Consider the following 13973-nt stretch of genomic DNA (forward strand, 5'->3'; position numbering starts at 1 on the left):
AACAAGTGAGAATATTGGTCTTTGACGATTACCAATAGTGTCCAGTGCCTTTAAGTTTTTTATAAATAGCAATTTTACCAACAACTAGTTATAATTGTTGACCTTACTCTTTACTGAATACCTGTAGGGTGCCTGGCTTCACCCATGATAAACCTGACGTCTGAGCGTTTTTGTGGCCTTCAGGTTCTTCAGCTGTTTTCTGGAAAAGGGGGAAGATGGGATGGAAAAATTAAGGAAACTTCACAGTAGGCTCTGAACAGAATCACTTCAGAAGGTGTGGTTTGAAGTCTTGGTCACTGTGGTCCTGTGGTTAGACTGTAGGACTTGCAATCACAAGGTTGTGGGGGTCGAATCCCCCAAGCTAACCGCTCATTTCACAATGACAGGAATAAAGATTGTCGTCTAGTTACTGAATGAAAGTTTTTCAAACACTTATTATGTTCATAATTATCTAAACGCAAAAATTCCAGAATGGCAAAATTTCTATTCAGCCACCCTTTGAAATTCCCCTCATTCTATTGAGACTCTCAGAAACCCATGTGTCAACACATCGACCATAGAGGCAACTACACTTACGAGAAATTGATAAAAAAGGAGTGTTTAAACACAATTAGTTCTACAAAGAAGCTTTAAGTAAGTTTTTGTCTTGGTGCAAGACGTTTCTTGTAACGTGCGATGCGGGCGCTGTTGGTGAGTTGGCTGCGCTGTGTGTGAAAGGAGAACAAGGAATGTCCTGCACCAAGACTAACTACGCGCACGGTGCGTTTCCGAAAACTGTCTCAGTCATAAAAATGCAACCCAAGAACAGAGCTCAAGGGCGTCGGAAAACATAAGTTTTACAGAGTTTCTTAATTTATTGCGCCTTTTAATCAAAAAGGTATTTCTGTAGTCGCCATTCAGATGATTAAGGGAATAAAAGAGTACTTTATTAGAACCTTGCAGGGCCTTTATCACATGACCACGACCCTGCCGGTTTTAAACGGCCGTTTAAGAACTCGTCGCTATTCTTATATTCCCTTAATCATCCGAATGCTGACTTCAGCATTGGTTGTTTCTTGTTTTTTTTTTGTATGTCGGGGTGTTTCTTTTTGTTTGTTTGTTGGGGTGTTTATTGTTTGTTTGTTGCGAGGTTTATTATTTGCTTGTTTGGATGTTCATTTGGGTGTTTGTTTGTTGTGGTTTTTTGGTTGGTCTCAGTTGGGTTTGTTAGTTAAGTGTGCTTGTTAAATATATATTTTGTTTTGTTTTATCTTATTTTAGTTCTCATAACGTCTCTTTTGACTTTTGCTTTTAAATTTTTAATGTTTCTTTGTATAAATTTTCTCCTGTGTTTTTTAAATTTTTATATAAAAATGTAAATCTGTATTTTAATTCAGTCTCTGGACTGCGACAAGCAGATGTTTTTACAATAAACCAGTAATAATAATAATAATAATAATACAGAAATAAGAGGAACTACATGTAACTGCTGTGCGGCCGGTACTGTCAACGAGGCCACAAAGGATTTTCTGTGCTGTGTGTGATCGGCACAATGTACTCGCCATCTACACTTTCTCTTCCATTCTCCTTAACGTACCTGTGGTTTGGGTGACATAATGGCTGCATGTGTAGCTCCGTGTTTCTCTGTATCCCACTCACTGAAGTGTATTGCATGGGGATCATCTGAATAAGGCGGTTCATACTTAAGGCTCTTGCACATCTCCACCGTACTGTTTACTTTGGATTTAAACAACTCCATGTCCTCTTCATATCTGTAATTCATTTCATAGTAATGATAAGATTAATCATTAAAAAACATTTTCCATGTCAACTTGTAATCAACAAGTTATTAAGACAAACAGATAATCTACAATACTTGAAGGGACACATTTCCTTGGATCGGGCGAGTTGGTCTATAACAAGCGCTTGTTATGAAATACATGTATTAGAGAGATAGTAGAATATAATGATCCACACAAATATATCTCAAATTTTTGTGGTTTTCCTTTCACTCTGCGAACTAACACTGTCGGCCACTTTGTGGAGTTGACTCAACAAGTTGGCGTGCAGTGTGAGGCCGTGTCCGAAACGACGACCTCGGCTACAGCTACGTCTAGATCAGCGCGTCTACCAGTGTTGAAGAATAGGCAGACGCGGGCGATCTAGCCGTAGCTGTAGCCGAAGTCGCCGTTTCGGACACGGCCTGAGTTTACGACGAATCACTATAAGGAAAACAGTCAAAAGTCTGTTTTATTGTCACACGTACATGATCATAAATTACACTTGAGTGCCATTGTACATGTATAAGTGACTTAAACAATGACACTCACTTTGGTTTGCGAGTCTCAAAACATTCAAATTCAAATTTCACATTCAAATTACAAAAATACAGTGTAGCTTTAAAGGCAGTGGACACTATTGGTAATTACTCAAAATAATTATTAGCATAAAACCTTTCATGGTAACGAGTAATGGGGCGAGGTTCATAGTATACAAATATTGAGTGAAATGGAACAGTCCAAATTTTACCGAGCGATAATATTGAAGTATAACATGAAGTGAAGTGACATAGTTTTCGAGAAAGAAGTAATTTTCCACGAATTTGATTTGGAGACCTCAAGTTTAGAATTTGAGGTCCCGAAATCAAGCCTCTGAAAGCACACAACTACGTGTGACAAGGGTGTTCAAAGACCAATTGAGCTCAAATTTTCACAGGTTTGTTATTTTATGCATAAATGTTGATATACATCAAGTGAAAAGACTAGTTTTTGACAATTACCAATAGTGTCCACTTTCTTTAAAACGCCAAGGTATAGGCCTAGCTCACATTTTGAAAAAAATACTCACAAGACTGCTGCCTCCGGGTTGAGCGGAGACTTCGTGTCAATCTTATAGAAGATTCTCCTTGCATACAACAAGACTTGCCATATATGGTTGACGTTCCTCTTCCACTTGGAGAAGGCCCTGTGGACGTCCAACTCTCCACTGGTAGGATCCACGATGGGATGAAAGATGGCTGGCTGGAAAATTAACCTCTGTTGGGACAATTCATAATAATAGTATTAAAGATGCTATGTCAGATTTGTGGCAGACTTGACCCAAATATGTGGATTTAAAAATTCAATAGGTATTTTGATGGGGGATGAGAAAGTTACAAGCTTTCATTTGAGCCATTGCTCGAAAAAGTCCACCAATTATTAGTAGCAGTGAAATAAAGAGCACAAAATTGTTGTCAATATATCACGTGACCAATTCTTATGTGTTTTATAAGAAACACTTTAAATTGTGGTCATGGTTCCTGACCATTCAAAGTAAAAGTTAAACTTTTTTTTTGTTAGAGAGGATGATAGCCTACTCTTTGAAATACCATTCACTCAAAAAAATTTATTTTTTAATGTTTGGGACCAAAACTCTGACATAGCATCTTTAAAGGCAGTGGACATGTTTGGTAATTACTCAAAACAACTAAAAGCATACCTTACTTGGTAACGAGTAATGGGGAGCTTATGATAGTGTTTATAAAACATTGTGAGAAACGGCTCCCACTGAAGGAGCTAAAGTTTTCGAGAAAGATGTAATTTTCTGTGAATTTGATTTCATTATTATCTCGCGACTTCGACGACCTATTGAGCGCAAATTTTCACAGGTTTATTATTGTATGCATTATTGTATGTTGAGATATACCAAGTGATATACCCAGTGTCTTTAATAATAATACTGGGTTCTTATAGATAGCATTTTATCACACCCATAAATCACTGCAAATATAAAAAATAATAAGAACTAGTTCATTATTAAGAGCTTTGTACAATAATCGTATCAACATGAGCAATGCACTTGTACACAAGTGCCCTGGTCATTGGGACAATCAACTTCCTTTAATCTTTCTCAGCTCCTTCGGGAGTACACAGCCCCAGTGTAATAACTGGGATTCGAAACCACACTCTGATGACTGAACCACTGGAACTTGGATTTTGATGCTCTTAACCACTCATTACAGATGTGGAGCTACATGTACATGTATGTTTTGAAGTACGAGACCTATTCCTTTATACATGTAGCAGCATGTGACAAGGTGCGGTGGCACAATTTGCAGCAAATCAAACAGGAACACCAGAGGCCAATTTCATAGAGCTGCTAAGCACAACAATTTGCTTAGCTGGAAATTTTTTCGTTGATAAAAACAGGATTACCAACCAAAATTTTCAGGATAAGCAAACAACAGCTGAAAACCTGTAACAAGCAATATGCAACAAATGGAAACTTGGTTGGTAATCCTGTTTTTATCAAGGAAGAAATTTTATGCTTAGCAAATTTGTGTGCTTAGCAGCTCTATGAAATTGGGCCCAGGACAAGCCCCTGCTCTTTTTCGGTAAGTGCACCTTGGGTTCTTTACGTGCATAACACAACAAATTGGACCTTTTGCTTGATACGTCCCATTCGAAAGGATGAAGCAATAGTGGTGAAGTGTCTTTCACTTGTCTGAAAAGTTCAAACCTGTGAAAATTTGAGCTCAATCGGTCGTCAAAATTGCAAGATATTAATGAAAGAAAAAAACACCCTTGTCGCACCATGGTCGCACAAAGTTGTGTGCTTTCTGATGCTTGATTTCGAGACCTCAAATTCTAAACTTGAGGTCTCGAAATCAAATCAGTGGAAAACTTCTTTCTCAAAAACTATGTCACTTCAGAGGGAGTTGTTTCTCACAATGTTTTATACTGTCAACCTCTCCCCATTACTCGTAATCAAGAAAGGTTTTATGATGATAATTGTTTTGAGTAATTACCAATAGTGTCCACTGCCTTTAAAGGCAGTGCACACTATTGGTATTTTACTCAAAACAATTATTAGCATAAAACCTTACTTGGTTACGAGTAATGGGGAGCTGTTGATAGTATTTATAAAACATTGTGAGAAATGGCTCCCACTGAAGGAGCCAAGTTTTTGAGAAAGAAGTAACTTTCATTCATAGAACTATTGCTACTTACCGGGCTATCGCCATCTGGATAATTCTCAGGAATCAGCAGATCAAATTTGAAGATGCCTTCTTGGTAGAGACCCTGTCTGATGAACAGAACTCCAAACCAATCTGTCAAAGAATCAGAACAATTTAGGATAGTTCAGTTTAAATAATACAGTATCGGTAACAGCTTGAATATCTGACTGCCAGGTTTGGTGTAGTGGTGGGAGGAAAACCCAGAAGAATTATTCCAGGGAAAACCACTGCAGTCAAGCATGTCAAGAATATGGACTGGAAACCCATCCACATAGAGCGCCCCTGTTGGGATTCGAACCGGGGTCCCAGAGGTGGAAGGCGAGGCAAGACACCAACCTGACCTCCTGGCAATTTCCCCCCAACCCCCCCCCCCAAAAAAAAAAAAAAGAGCCATGGTAAGAATTTATAAGGTGTCAGAACTGAGCCGCATTTAGATTTGTTTACCCACTCAGTGCATGGGCTCCATTTGTATTGGTGAAACCCTAGAGCAAGCAACTCTCTATGGTAAATTATATCTATTGCCTGTATGTCCATACTTACGTAAAGGGGATCTTGCTGATGGTATGACATAAACACCGGGCAACTTTTGTTTATGAAGTTGGTTACTGAAAGAAAAGAAGAACGTTATTATACCAAAGGTAAACTGCAATACAATCAACGATGCAACATTTGAAAAAGCATGACTATCAGGCATGATACTTCATGGAGGCAGCAAAGGCGATTGCCTCCATGCCCTCCTGGTCATTGCCTTGGTACCCTTGAAATGCTGTCCCCAGTAGAAACATTAAATTCCCTTCTACGGTGCCCTAACAACATGAGCGAGGAGAAAATGCCTCGGTGCCCTTGCCCTTTCAAATTTGGTATTGACCCATTTCACATGACGTCATCATCAGAAAAATCTTGAATGTGCCATACTGGTGGGCACGTTTACTGAGCGTTTTCATATATAACTCTATGCCGTGCATTAGGCAGTAAAGTGTGCATTTTAGGCGACGCGGCATTAATACACGTAAACCTAACTGCCCACCAACATGGTGAGCGTGGCATCAGTCGCCGCGTGTGACGTGCGTTCAAGGGGTCAATACAAGCCTGACTATTACTTTGATGCACAAGACCGCTCAGCCACGCAGGCCCTAAATAAAAAAAGGCCACTTACAATTCAGCCATTAAGGCGTATTCCAAGTAGAACTGTCCGTAGGCCGCGCTGGTTCCATTGGGGCTCATTGCAGAAGTACTACCGGGCCGGTCAGCTGACGCCGTTGACGAGGACCGATCAAGAACTCCTAATGGTCTGCCTGGACCCGTCGCCTCTTCCCTCTTATCATTGGGGACTTGTGGGAGTTGTTTCTTGAGGGCTGGTAGGGTATTCCGTCGGACGATGAGTTGTCTCGGTTCGTTGTCGTCGTCCTGTGGAAGATTAATGATAGTTCAGGGAAATCTCTGGACATGTTGGAACAAATAAATCTTTTGGGACAAAAAAACAATAAAATAGCTTATAAGTAAGAACAAGGTTTAGGTACATGTATCTGGCACAATCATTTTATAAACACATCACACACAAAAAACATCAGAATGTAAGAATCAAAGCAATGAGGCCTACACATTCACATTTAGCACCAAGACAGGTGTGAGTTCAGACAAACACAAATATTAGTATTAGTAGAGATCCAGGACAGTCTGATGGAAAAAAAACAATGTTAGCTGCAGTCAATTATAATCCAGTCCAACCGCTGTAGATGAGGACTATGATGTACGACTAATTCACAAGGTACTGAATATGTGTACAAACTTGAAGTACGGTACAATGTACAACACCCAGATTGCCTCTTCAAAGACGGGATGCTCCAATTTGACAAGAACTTTGTTCATTTCCAACTTGGCCAGTTGCCCATGCTATTAATTGAATATTACTAATCCATGCAGTAGAAAAATGTATCCTGTACATGTGTACCCGGCATAACATTTGCCCCTTGGGAAAAAGGAAATAAAGTACACCTTCAATGGGCTGACACAGATACATTTGGAATATAGTATATATAAGAAAATAATGCAGAAAAAAATATATAAAAAGTTGTTGCATATCGTGGGCTTTAAGATGCCAGAGAAAGGCTTCTCAAAGCATCTTTTGAAAATGGCCTTGCCCCCTGGACGCCTGACATTCATTGACGGTATTAAGTCCAATATTTAGTTCAGAAGTGAAACTGACGTACTGTGTATACATAGCCACAGTCAGACAGTGGAGCTGTACTTTCTCATGTACAATGTATGAGGGTCAACATTGTGGAAGTGGCCGTACAATGTATGCACTATTCACCAAACTGACTAACACAGTAAAAAGCATCCAGTATTTTGCCTACATTCACTCAGTCAAGGACCACAGTTATTACTTAAACCTGCACCTCATGAACTTGAACAGCAAAAGACAAATAGACACCAGTCATTAATCATACATTGTACGGGCCGGTCGATTTAAGTTTTAAAACTGGTCGACTTCAAACACACAAAAACAGATTACCAGTCCTGTCATCGCCTAGCACCTAGGTGCATATTGCAAAAGGCTTCAATCACAACAAGCAGGCCTGATACTTATATTGCCTTGGTGCCCTTGAAATGCTCTCGGGAGAAATTTACAATTTCCTCATAATACGGTGCGGTGCCCTTTACTAACAAAATAACTTTGGGCCTTGTTGCCCTTGCCCTTTCAAAAATGAAGCATACATGTACAGGCGTGAACAACAAACAAGAGTCCATTTATTTTAGCATTAACCTTGAACTGATGGAGGAGTAACCCCTAAATCTAAACAAGTCTGGTAGTCTACTGTTAATATAAACAAAATACAGCTTTTCAAACGTGTCCAAAGTACCTCTAAAAGTTTCCAGCAAAAAAAAAAAAAAACATTAAACTGGTCTATACTGGGGCCAATTTCATAGAGCTGTTTAAGTAAAATTTTTGCTTAAGCACGAAAATAGCTCGCTTGTTTTACACATGTTACTGGCCAAAATTTCATTCCATATACTAACTGTACATTGCTTATGACTGGTATTTAGCTGTTGCTTACTTAGCATAACAATTAAGTGGAGTCTTGGCCGGTAATCTGATTTTACTAAGCAAGGATTTTTTTGCTTTTAAAAGCAAAATTGTGTGCTTAAGCAGCTCTATGAAATTGGGCCCTGGTCTTTTACACATAAAGACAGTATTGCCAGTCCTCCTGTAGGATAAATATTCTCAACGCTACAATTAAAACCAAACTAGAAGAGAAGATGATGAAGAAATTTCAGTTTTAGGTGTCAGGAGGGAAAACCCAGAGACTACTTCCAGTGCAAACCCACGCAGTCAAGTATGGACTTAAAACTCACATTCGTATTGCCCCCAGTGGGACTCGAACCAGGGTCCCAGAGGCAGAAGGTGAGGAGATGACACCACACCAACCTGGCGGACTTGAAGCATCAAGTGTGTATAATACATCATTCCAAACCACAGTGGGTTGTATAATACATGATGTACCATAAAATAGATAGGCCTACACTAAACCTGTATTGAATGCTCAGAGAGACAATGGGAGCACCGAGTTAAAACAAAACTGAATTTAATACATTACCCTGATATTACCTGTAAAAAGTCCGCCCAAAAAGATGATGGAAAAGTGTTCATATTTAGAGCTATAGTGCAAACAAGTTTCAATGGGTGTACTTTAACAATTTCTCTTCCAAGCCGCTACAGAATCCAGGGCCTACAGCCAACAGCAAATTTATCGTCGTGATCACAAAACACAGACTGAGTAATTGTACCCAATGCATTTATTTTATTTTAAAGAATTTATTGATTAAATAAAATGTTCACAGATTCAAGGAAGTGCACAGATGTTTTCAAGGTTACACAACTAAAACACAATGTAAACAATTAGGCCTACATGTATGTTTATTCAATTAATTAAAGATGTAGTTTGTCTGACAATTATTTTTTACAAAATATGTACCCCAAACAGTTTAGGCAGTATGCCTAGAAGAAAAAGAAAAACACTGTAACTACACTCTTTTTTTCAGTTGAATTGGAAAAATATCATATGATTCTGAGGATGCCTCATTCAACATACATCGTGTGCCTTTCACACTGGTTATTCTGTACTGTAACATGTACAGTACAGTGTCCATGGACAGTGTGGGTAAATTAATCCCAAGGTTGCTGATCAGTGATTGCAAAGGAAAACATCCCCTCTACAAAAAAATTAATCAGTTTGTGACATGCGTCATGATATTTACACAACGTTTTTGACCTTGGGGGGGGGGGGGGGGGGGTGATATGATAATTATTCATTTTTCGAGCCACATGGTTTCTTCCAAGACCAAAACAACTGTTTGAAAATTGTAGACCATTCAATTCATTCATGCCCTGCTTTTAATACAACAGAGATCAGAGCATACATGTAATTTCAAAGCCTGTAAACAAAGTAACTGCTACATGTAAGCAGAGACAAATCTTGCTTAATAGATACTGATTTCCAGCCAAAATTCAATGAAGTTGACATTGTTGCTAACTACTGTTTCCCCACTAATTTGGCCCAGATAAAAGACCAAATTATAAGAAGAAAAAAATTCTAAGCACAGAATTGCAAAGCAGAAACAGGTAACCAGCCAAACTTGCTGTGCTATTAAAGCAGTTTTTCTGTTTAACAGCTTTAAAGAAACTATAGGCCCTGTGCTTGCAAAGCCCCTAAAGCGTCCACGAGTGAGAAGCACCATGATACCATGCGATAGGGCCAGATGGTCAAGAACACCATTGTGTATATCCATAGGATGGTTATAATAATAATATGGCATTGTGTAAATTCAGACAAAGGAAACCATGGAAACGCAGGCCTGTTATTTATTTTGCCCTGGATTTAACAACATGTGTTTCTGGAAGGGTTTATTTCAACTAGAAAGATTATGATAAGGAACTTTTTTCCAGTACCAACCCTCCCCACAAATGTTTCCGTCAGAAAAAGTGGATAGCATTTTGATGTCCCCCGCAATCACTTTTCCTACCATATATTATAATTGCCAACAAATTAAATTATCTCCAAATTAATTGAAAATCTTTGTCAGTGTTTTCACTAAAATTACACAAAATTTGATGACATGACATCTTGGTTAAGGTTTAAAGGGAAAGTACACGTTTGGTAATTACTCAAAACTAACTTAAAAACTGACTTGGTAAGGAGCATTGGAGAGCTGTTGATACAGTATAAAACATTTTGGCAAACGACTCCCTCTGAAGTAACATAGTTTTTGAGAAAGAGGTAATATCTAAAGGCACACAAATTTGTCAAACGAGGGTGTTATTTCTTTCATCATTTTCTCGCAACTTCGATGACCGATTGAGCCCAAATTTGTACAGGCTTGTTATTTTATGCTTATGATGGGATACACCAAGTGAGAACAAGGGTCTTTGACAGTTACCAAACATGTACAGTTCCTTTAAATCTATGGTGTGTTTGTTGAAAAAAGGGCAGAAGATGGATCTGATTCTTTTTTTAAAGACATTTGAGGTTGTAAAATGGTAGACTTTACAAATGATCCATATTTTATGGGATGGGCGATACTAAGCAGGATTGAAAGATATTTTGTGAGACTTAAATTCAATATTTGAACATTAAAAAAAAAATTAAGTTGATGAAAAAAATGACCTACGGACTTGTTTTGTCTTGAGATTACTGGTCTGACACTGAATTCACTAGCCCAGGCCGGTGGTCCAATGTGAAGCTCAAGCCCTGGATAGTATCAGCTTGGGGTCTTTGCTGAATCACATTTAAAGGCAGTGGACACTATTGGTAATTACTCAAAATATTTATTAGCATAAAACCTTTCTTGGTGACGAGTAATGCGGAGAGGTTGATGGTATAAAACGTTGTGAGAAACGGCTCCCTCTCAAGTGCCATAGTTTTTGAGAATAGAAGTAATTTTCAACGAATTGATTTTGAGACCTCAGGTTTAGAACTTGAGGTCCCGAAATCAACCATCTGAATGCACACATCTTCGTGTGACAAGGGTGTTTTTTTTTTTTTCATTATTATTTTACAAGTTCGATGACTGATTGAGCTCAAATTTTCACAGGTTTGTTATTTTATGCATGTTGAGATACACCAACTGTGAAGGCTAGTCTTTGACAAATACCAATAGTGTCCACTGCTTTTAATTTAAATTTTAGTAATTAAATTGACAGCAGTACCTTGTTGGAGTTTATATCAGCCGACATACTTCAAGACTCAAAAGCTACTTGTGTTAATTCTACATCAGGACGTCTTCATCGTTCCTCAAGAAGTTCTGTTTGTCCCAATCTGCAGCCAAAATTAAGACAAGTTTTCTGATATTTAACTTTTAAAGCAAATAGATTAGCTGTAGCAAACTGCTTATCCCCCAAAGGAAACTAAAAAAATGATATCAGTGGGAAAAAAGAAAAGAAAATAGCCTAATGCACACTCAGAATATATTGTGTAAATCTCTTCATGGAGTAATAATAATAATTAATAGTGGCTTCTTATAGCCCGCATATCTGTCACTCAGTGACGCCAAAGTTGCTTCAACATTCAGCATTTTTATGAGACCTTCACATTTCCAGTACTCATGAGTTCCAAAACAAAAACCCTCTGAACAAGGACGATAGACCCTTCCCATGAAATATGTAAATTGCACACAGCGCGTGCGCACTAACATTTTGGTTGGCAAAATGAGGGAAAATCGCGCTGTTTTGTACATGGCTAATGACTGCGTGACGCAGACGCGCTTGCACGTCTGCTTAGTGCACAACTCTATGGCGTTTGCCAACCAATAGGGTCTGTACGCATGCGTAAATGTAATTAGCATATTTCATGGGAAGGGTCCATTGCATCATGTGTCATGACATGACATTAACTTGCCGGGTGTAATCTACCATGAAATGTAGATCCTCCTTCCTTTTTGAGGAGAAAAACATTGAAAACAGGAAATGACTTGTAACTCTGTGAATGAGTATTGCTGTGGTACAATGCATGCAATGTACATCCTACCGATAACACAAAGTTTATTGTGAGTGTGGAATTTTCTGAATATCTGAAGGGAAAAAAATGTAGATTGTAAAATACTTTATTCCAATTTCCAATAACAATGGTGAGCTTTATTTTTAAAGTGTACAATACCTGAGCATTCATGAAGAGAAAAAAATTGTGAACAAAGACATTTTAAAAGAGATGCAGGTCAATTAACTATTTTTTGCATTTAATTGTTCCCATCTACTTAAAATGGTTGCTTTAAATAAAAGCTTACTGCCACATTTGACAAAGTGTCTGTGATGACCGTTATGGTTGAAGAAAATACGATTTTTCAAACGATATATTCGATCACCTTTGATCATCAGAAGTTACAATGTACAAACTTCTGAAGAAACTTCTGAACTGAAAACAATCCTACCACTACCACTACCAGTAGCCAGTAGTTACTGAAATCTGAAAAAAATGTAACAAAAGCTACAATAACTAAAAAGTAGTTTATATTTTAGTTATAACTTAAAGGCCTAGTCAGTATCCCGTCCTCAAATTGCAAAATTAGGGTAGGGTTAGGGTTAGATCTTCCACAAGCACATTACTTCAGATGGAAATTTTTCTGAAAATGTTTTAACTATATTTTTTTACCATAATTATTGTAGCCTTAATTATTTTCCGAACAACATCTGGGGGCGACTTTGCTAGGGGGCGACATTGTCAGGGGGCGACTTTGCTAAGGGGCGACATTGTTTGGGGGCGAGATTGCCAGGGGGCGACTTTGTTTCAACCCGGGGCGAGCCGGGTAGGGGGCGACTTTGCAGGAGGCGACTTTGTTGGTGGCGAGCTTGTCAGGTGGCGAGATGACCAGCATTCGCTACATTGTACCCTTGCTCTATGATGATCGTACAATACAATTATTTTATACAATATATAACGAGGATGGGTCGGGGATTAACCGTACGCACCCAACCGTACGCACCCAACCGTACTACGGTACGGCACACACTCCCGCAGTCAGTAAAAAAACTCAGATGAAAACAAAATCAACAGCTAACTTCTGCAGCAGCAAACAGTTATAAACCGCAAAGTTATAGTCCTGCACACTCGGCACTTTGTTTAAGAGAAAGAAAACTTACGATTTATTTAGATGCACCGTTGTTCCAGTAATTTTATCGCCAATACAAAATGCACTGGGAACAGAAGCGTTTTAATTAAAGGCGTACCTCTATTTTTTTGTACACAGCGCAACAACGCAAACAGATAGTGTATGGTATCCTGTTCAGATAACGCTTTGTCGTCTGTAGAAATAATACAGCTACAGAGGCTCTGACTAAACAACTTAAAGCAGTTTGGTGTGATGGGCGGTAGAGGGCGCTACAGCAAAATATTATCCACCAAAAAAATGCTCTAGTCTTTACCCAAGACGTCAGTGATCGACATCAAGACATCTGGATCTGGATCGATACTGCAATCAATCTCCCACTGTAGGATTGTAAAGGTTGCAGGTGTGGTGCTGGGGACTCTAATTATTATAATGCGCTCTACTTTTGATTAACAGGTTTAAGTTGTGTAGTTTTTTTTTAATGTATCAGGTGAAAGAGCTTCTCTCACAGCAGCTGGGAGAGGAGGTTCAATTTTGCTGTAGTTTTCGGTGTAGTAACGAGTGTTTGTAGCAATCCTTGTTTGCGGGGGTACTCTGATGAAGGATATTGCGATTTAGAACAAAAGGGAGAGCCGCGCCACCAAACTTATAGTTCCGACCCTGCGATAATTGTACCAGTGACCCCACTACCAAATAAACTTCCATAGCACACAGTGCACAAGCTGGAAGAAGAATAAAGAGATAATGCTAGCACTTAGAAGTCTCAAAACTTTTTACAGTAAAAAGGGAAAGTTTCCTCTTTGAACTTAAATCTACATGACGATGTGCTCAATTTACTGGAGAGTCACCAGGGGGATGGGCCAGTCAAGTTAGGCCCTCTGCAAGCCAAAACACCCAC

The 13973-nt window shown here is 38.8% G+C and overlaps 1 protein-coding gene across 2 annotated transcripts; it reads right to left on the bottom strand.

Moving 5' to 3' along the window:
• On the bottom strand, positions 1 to 13193 carry LOC117289402 (AKT-interacting protein-like). 2 transcript variants are annotated; one of them, XM_033770510.1, is made up of 8 exons: positions 13110 to 13193; positions 11184 to 11292; positions 6132 to 6382; positions 5516 to 5580; positions 4968 to 5068; positions 2827 to 3014; positions 1577 to 1751; positions 1 to 199 (listed from the first exon to the last, which is right to left on the bottom strand). In XM_033770510.1, exons 2-8 carry the CDS (start codon positions 11208 to 11210, stop codon positions 104 to 106), a joined length of 903 nt encoding a protein of 300 aa, XP_033626401.1. In that variant the 5' UTR covers positions 11211 to 11292; positions 13110 to 13193; the 3' UTR covers positions 1 to 103. The 2 variants fall into 2 exon arrangements, with proteins under 2 accessions (XP_033626401.1, XP_033626400.1); XM_033770509.1 differs by lacking the exons at positions 11184 to 11292; positions 13110 to 13193 and adding an exon at positions 8586 to 8674.
• Positions 13194 to 13973: the final 780 nt, after the last annotated feature.

This window comes from Asterias rubens, chromosome 4, assembly GCF_902459465.1.
Source record: "Asterias rubens chromosome 4, eAstRub1.3, whole genome shotgun sequence".
Lineage (NCBI taxonomy): Eukaryota > Metazoa > Echinodermata > Asteroidea > Forcipulatida > Asteriidae > Asterias > Asterias rubens.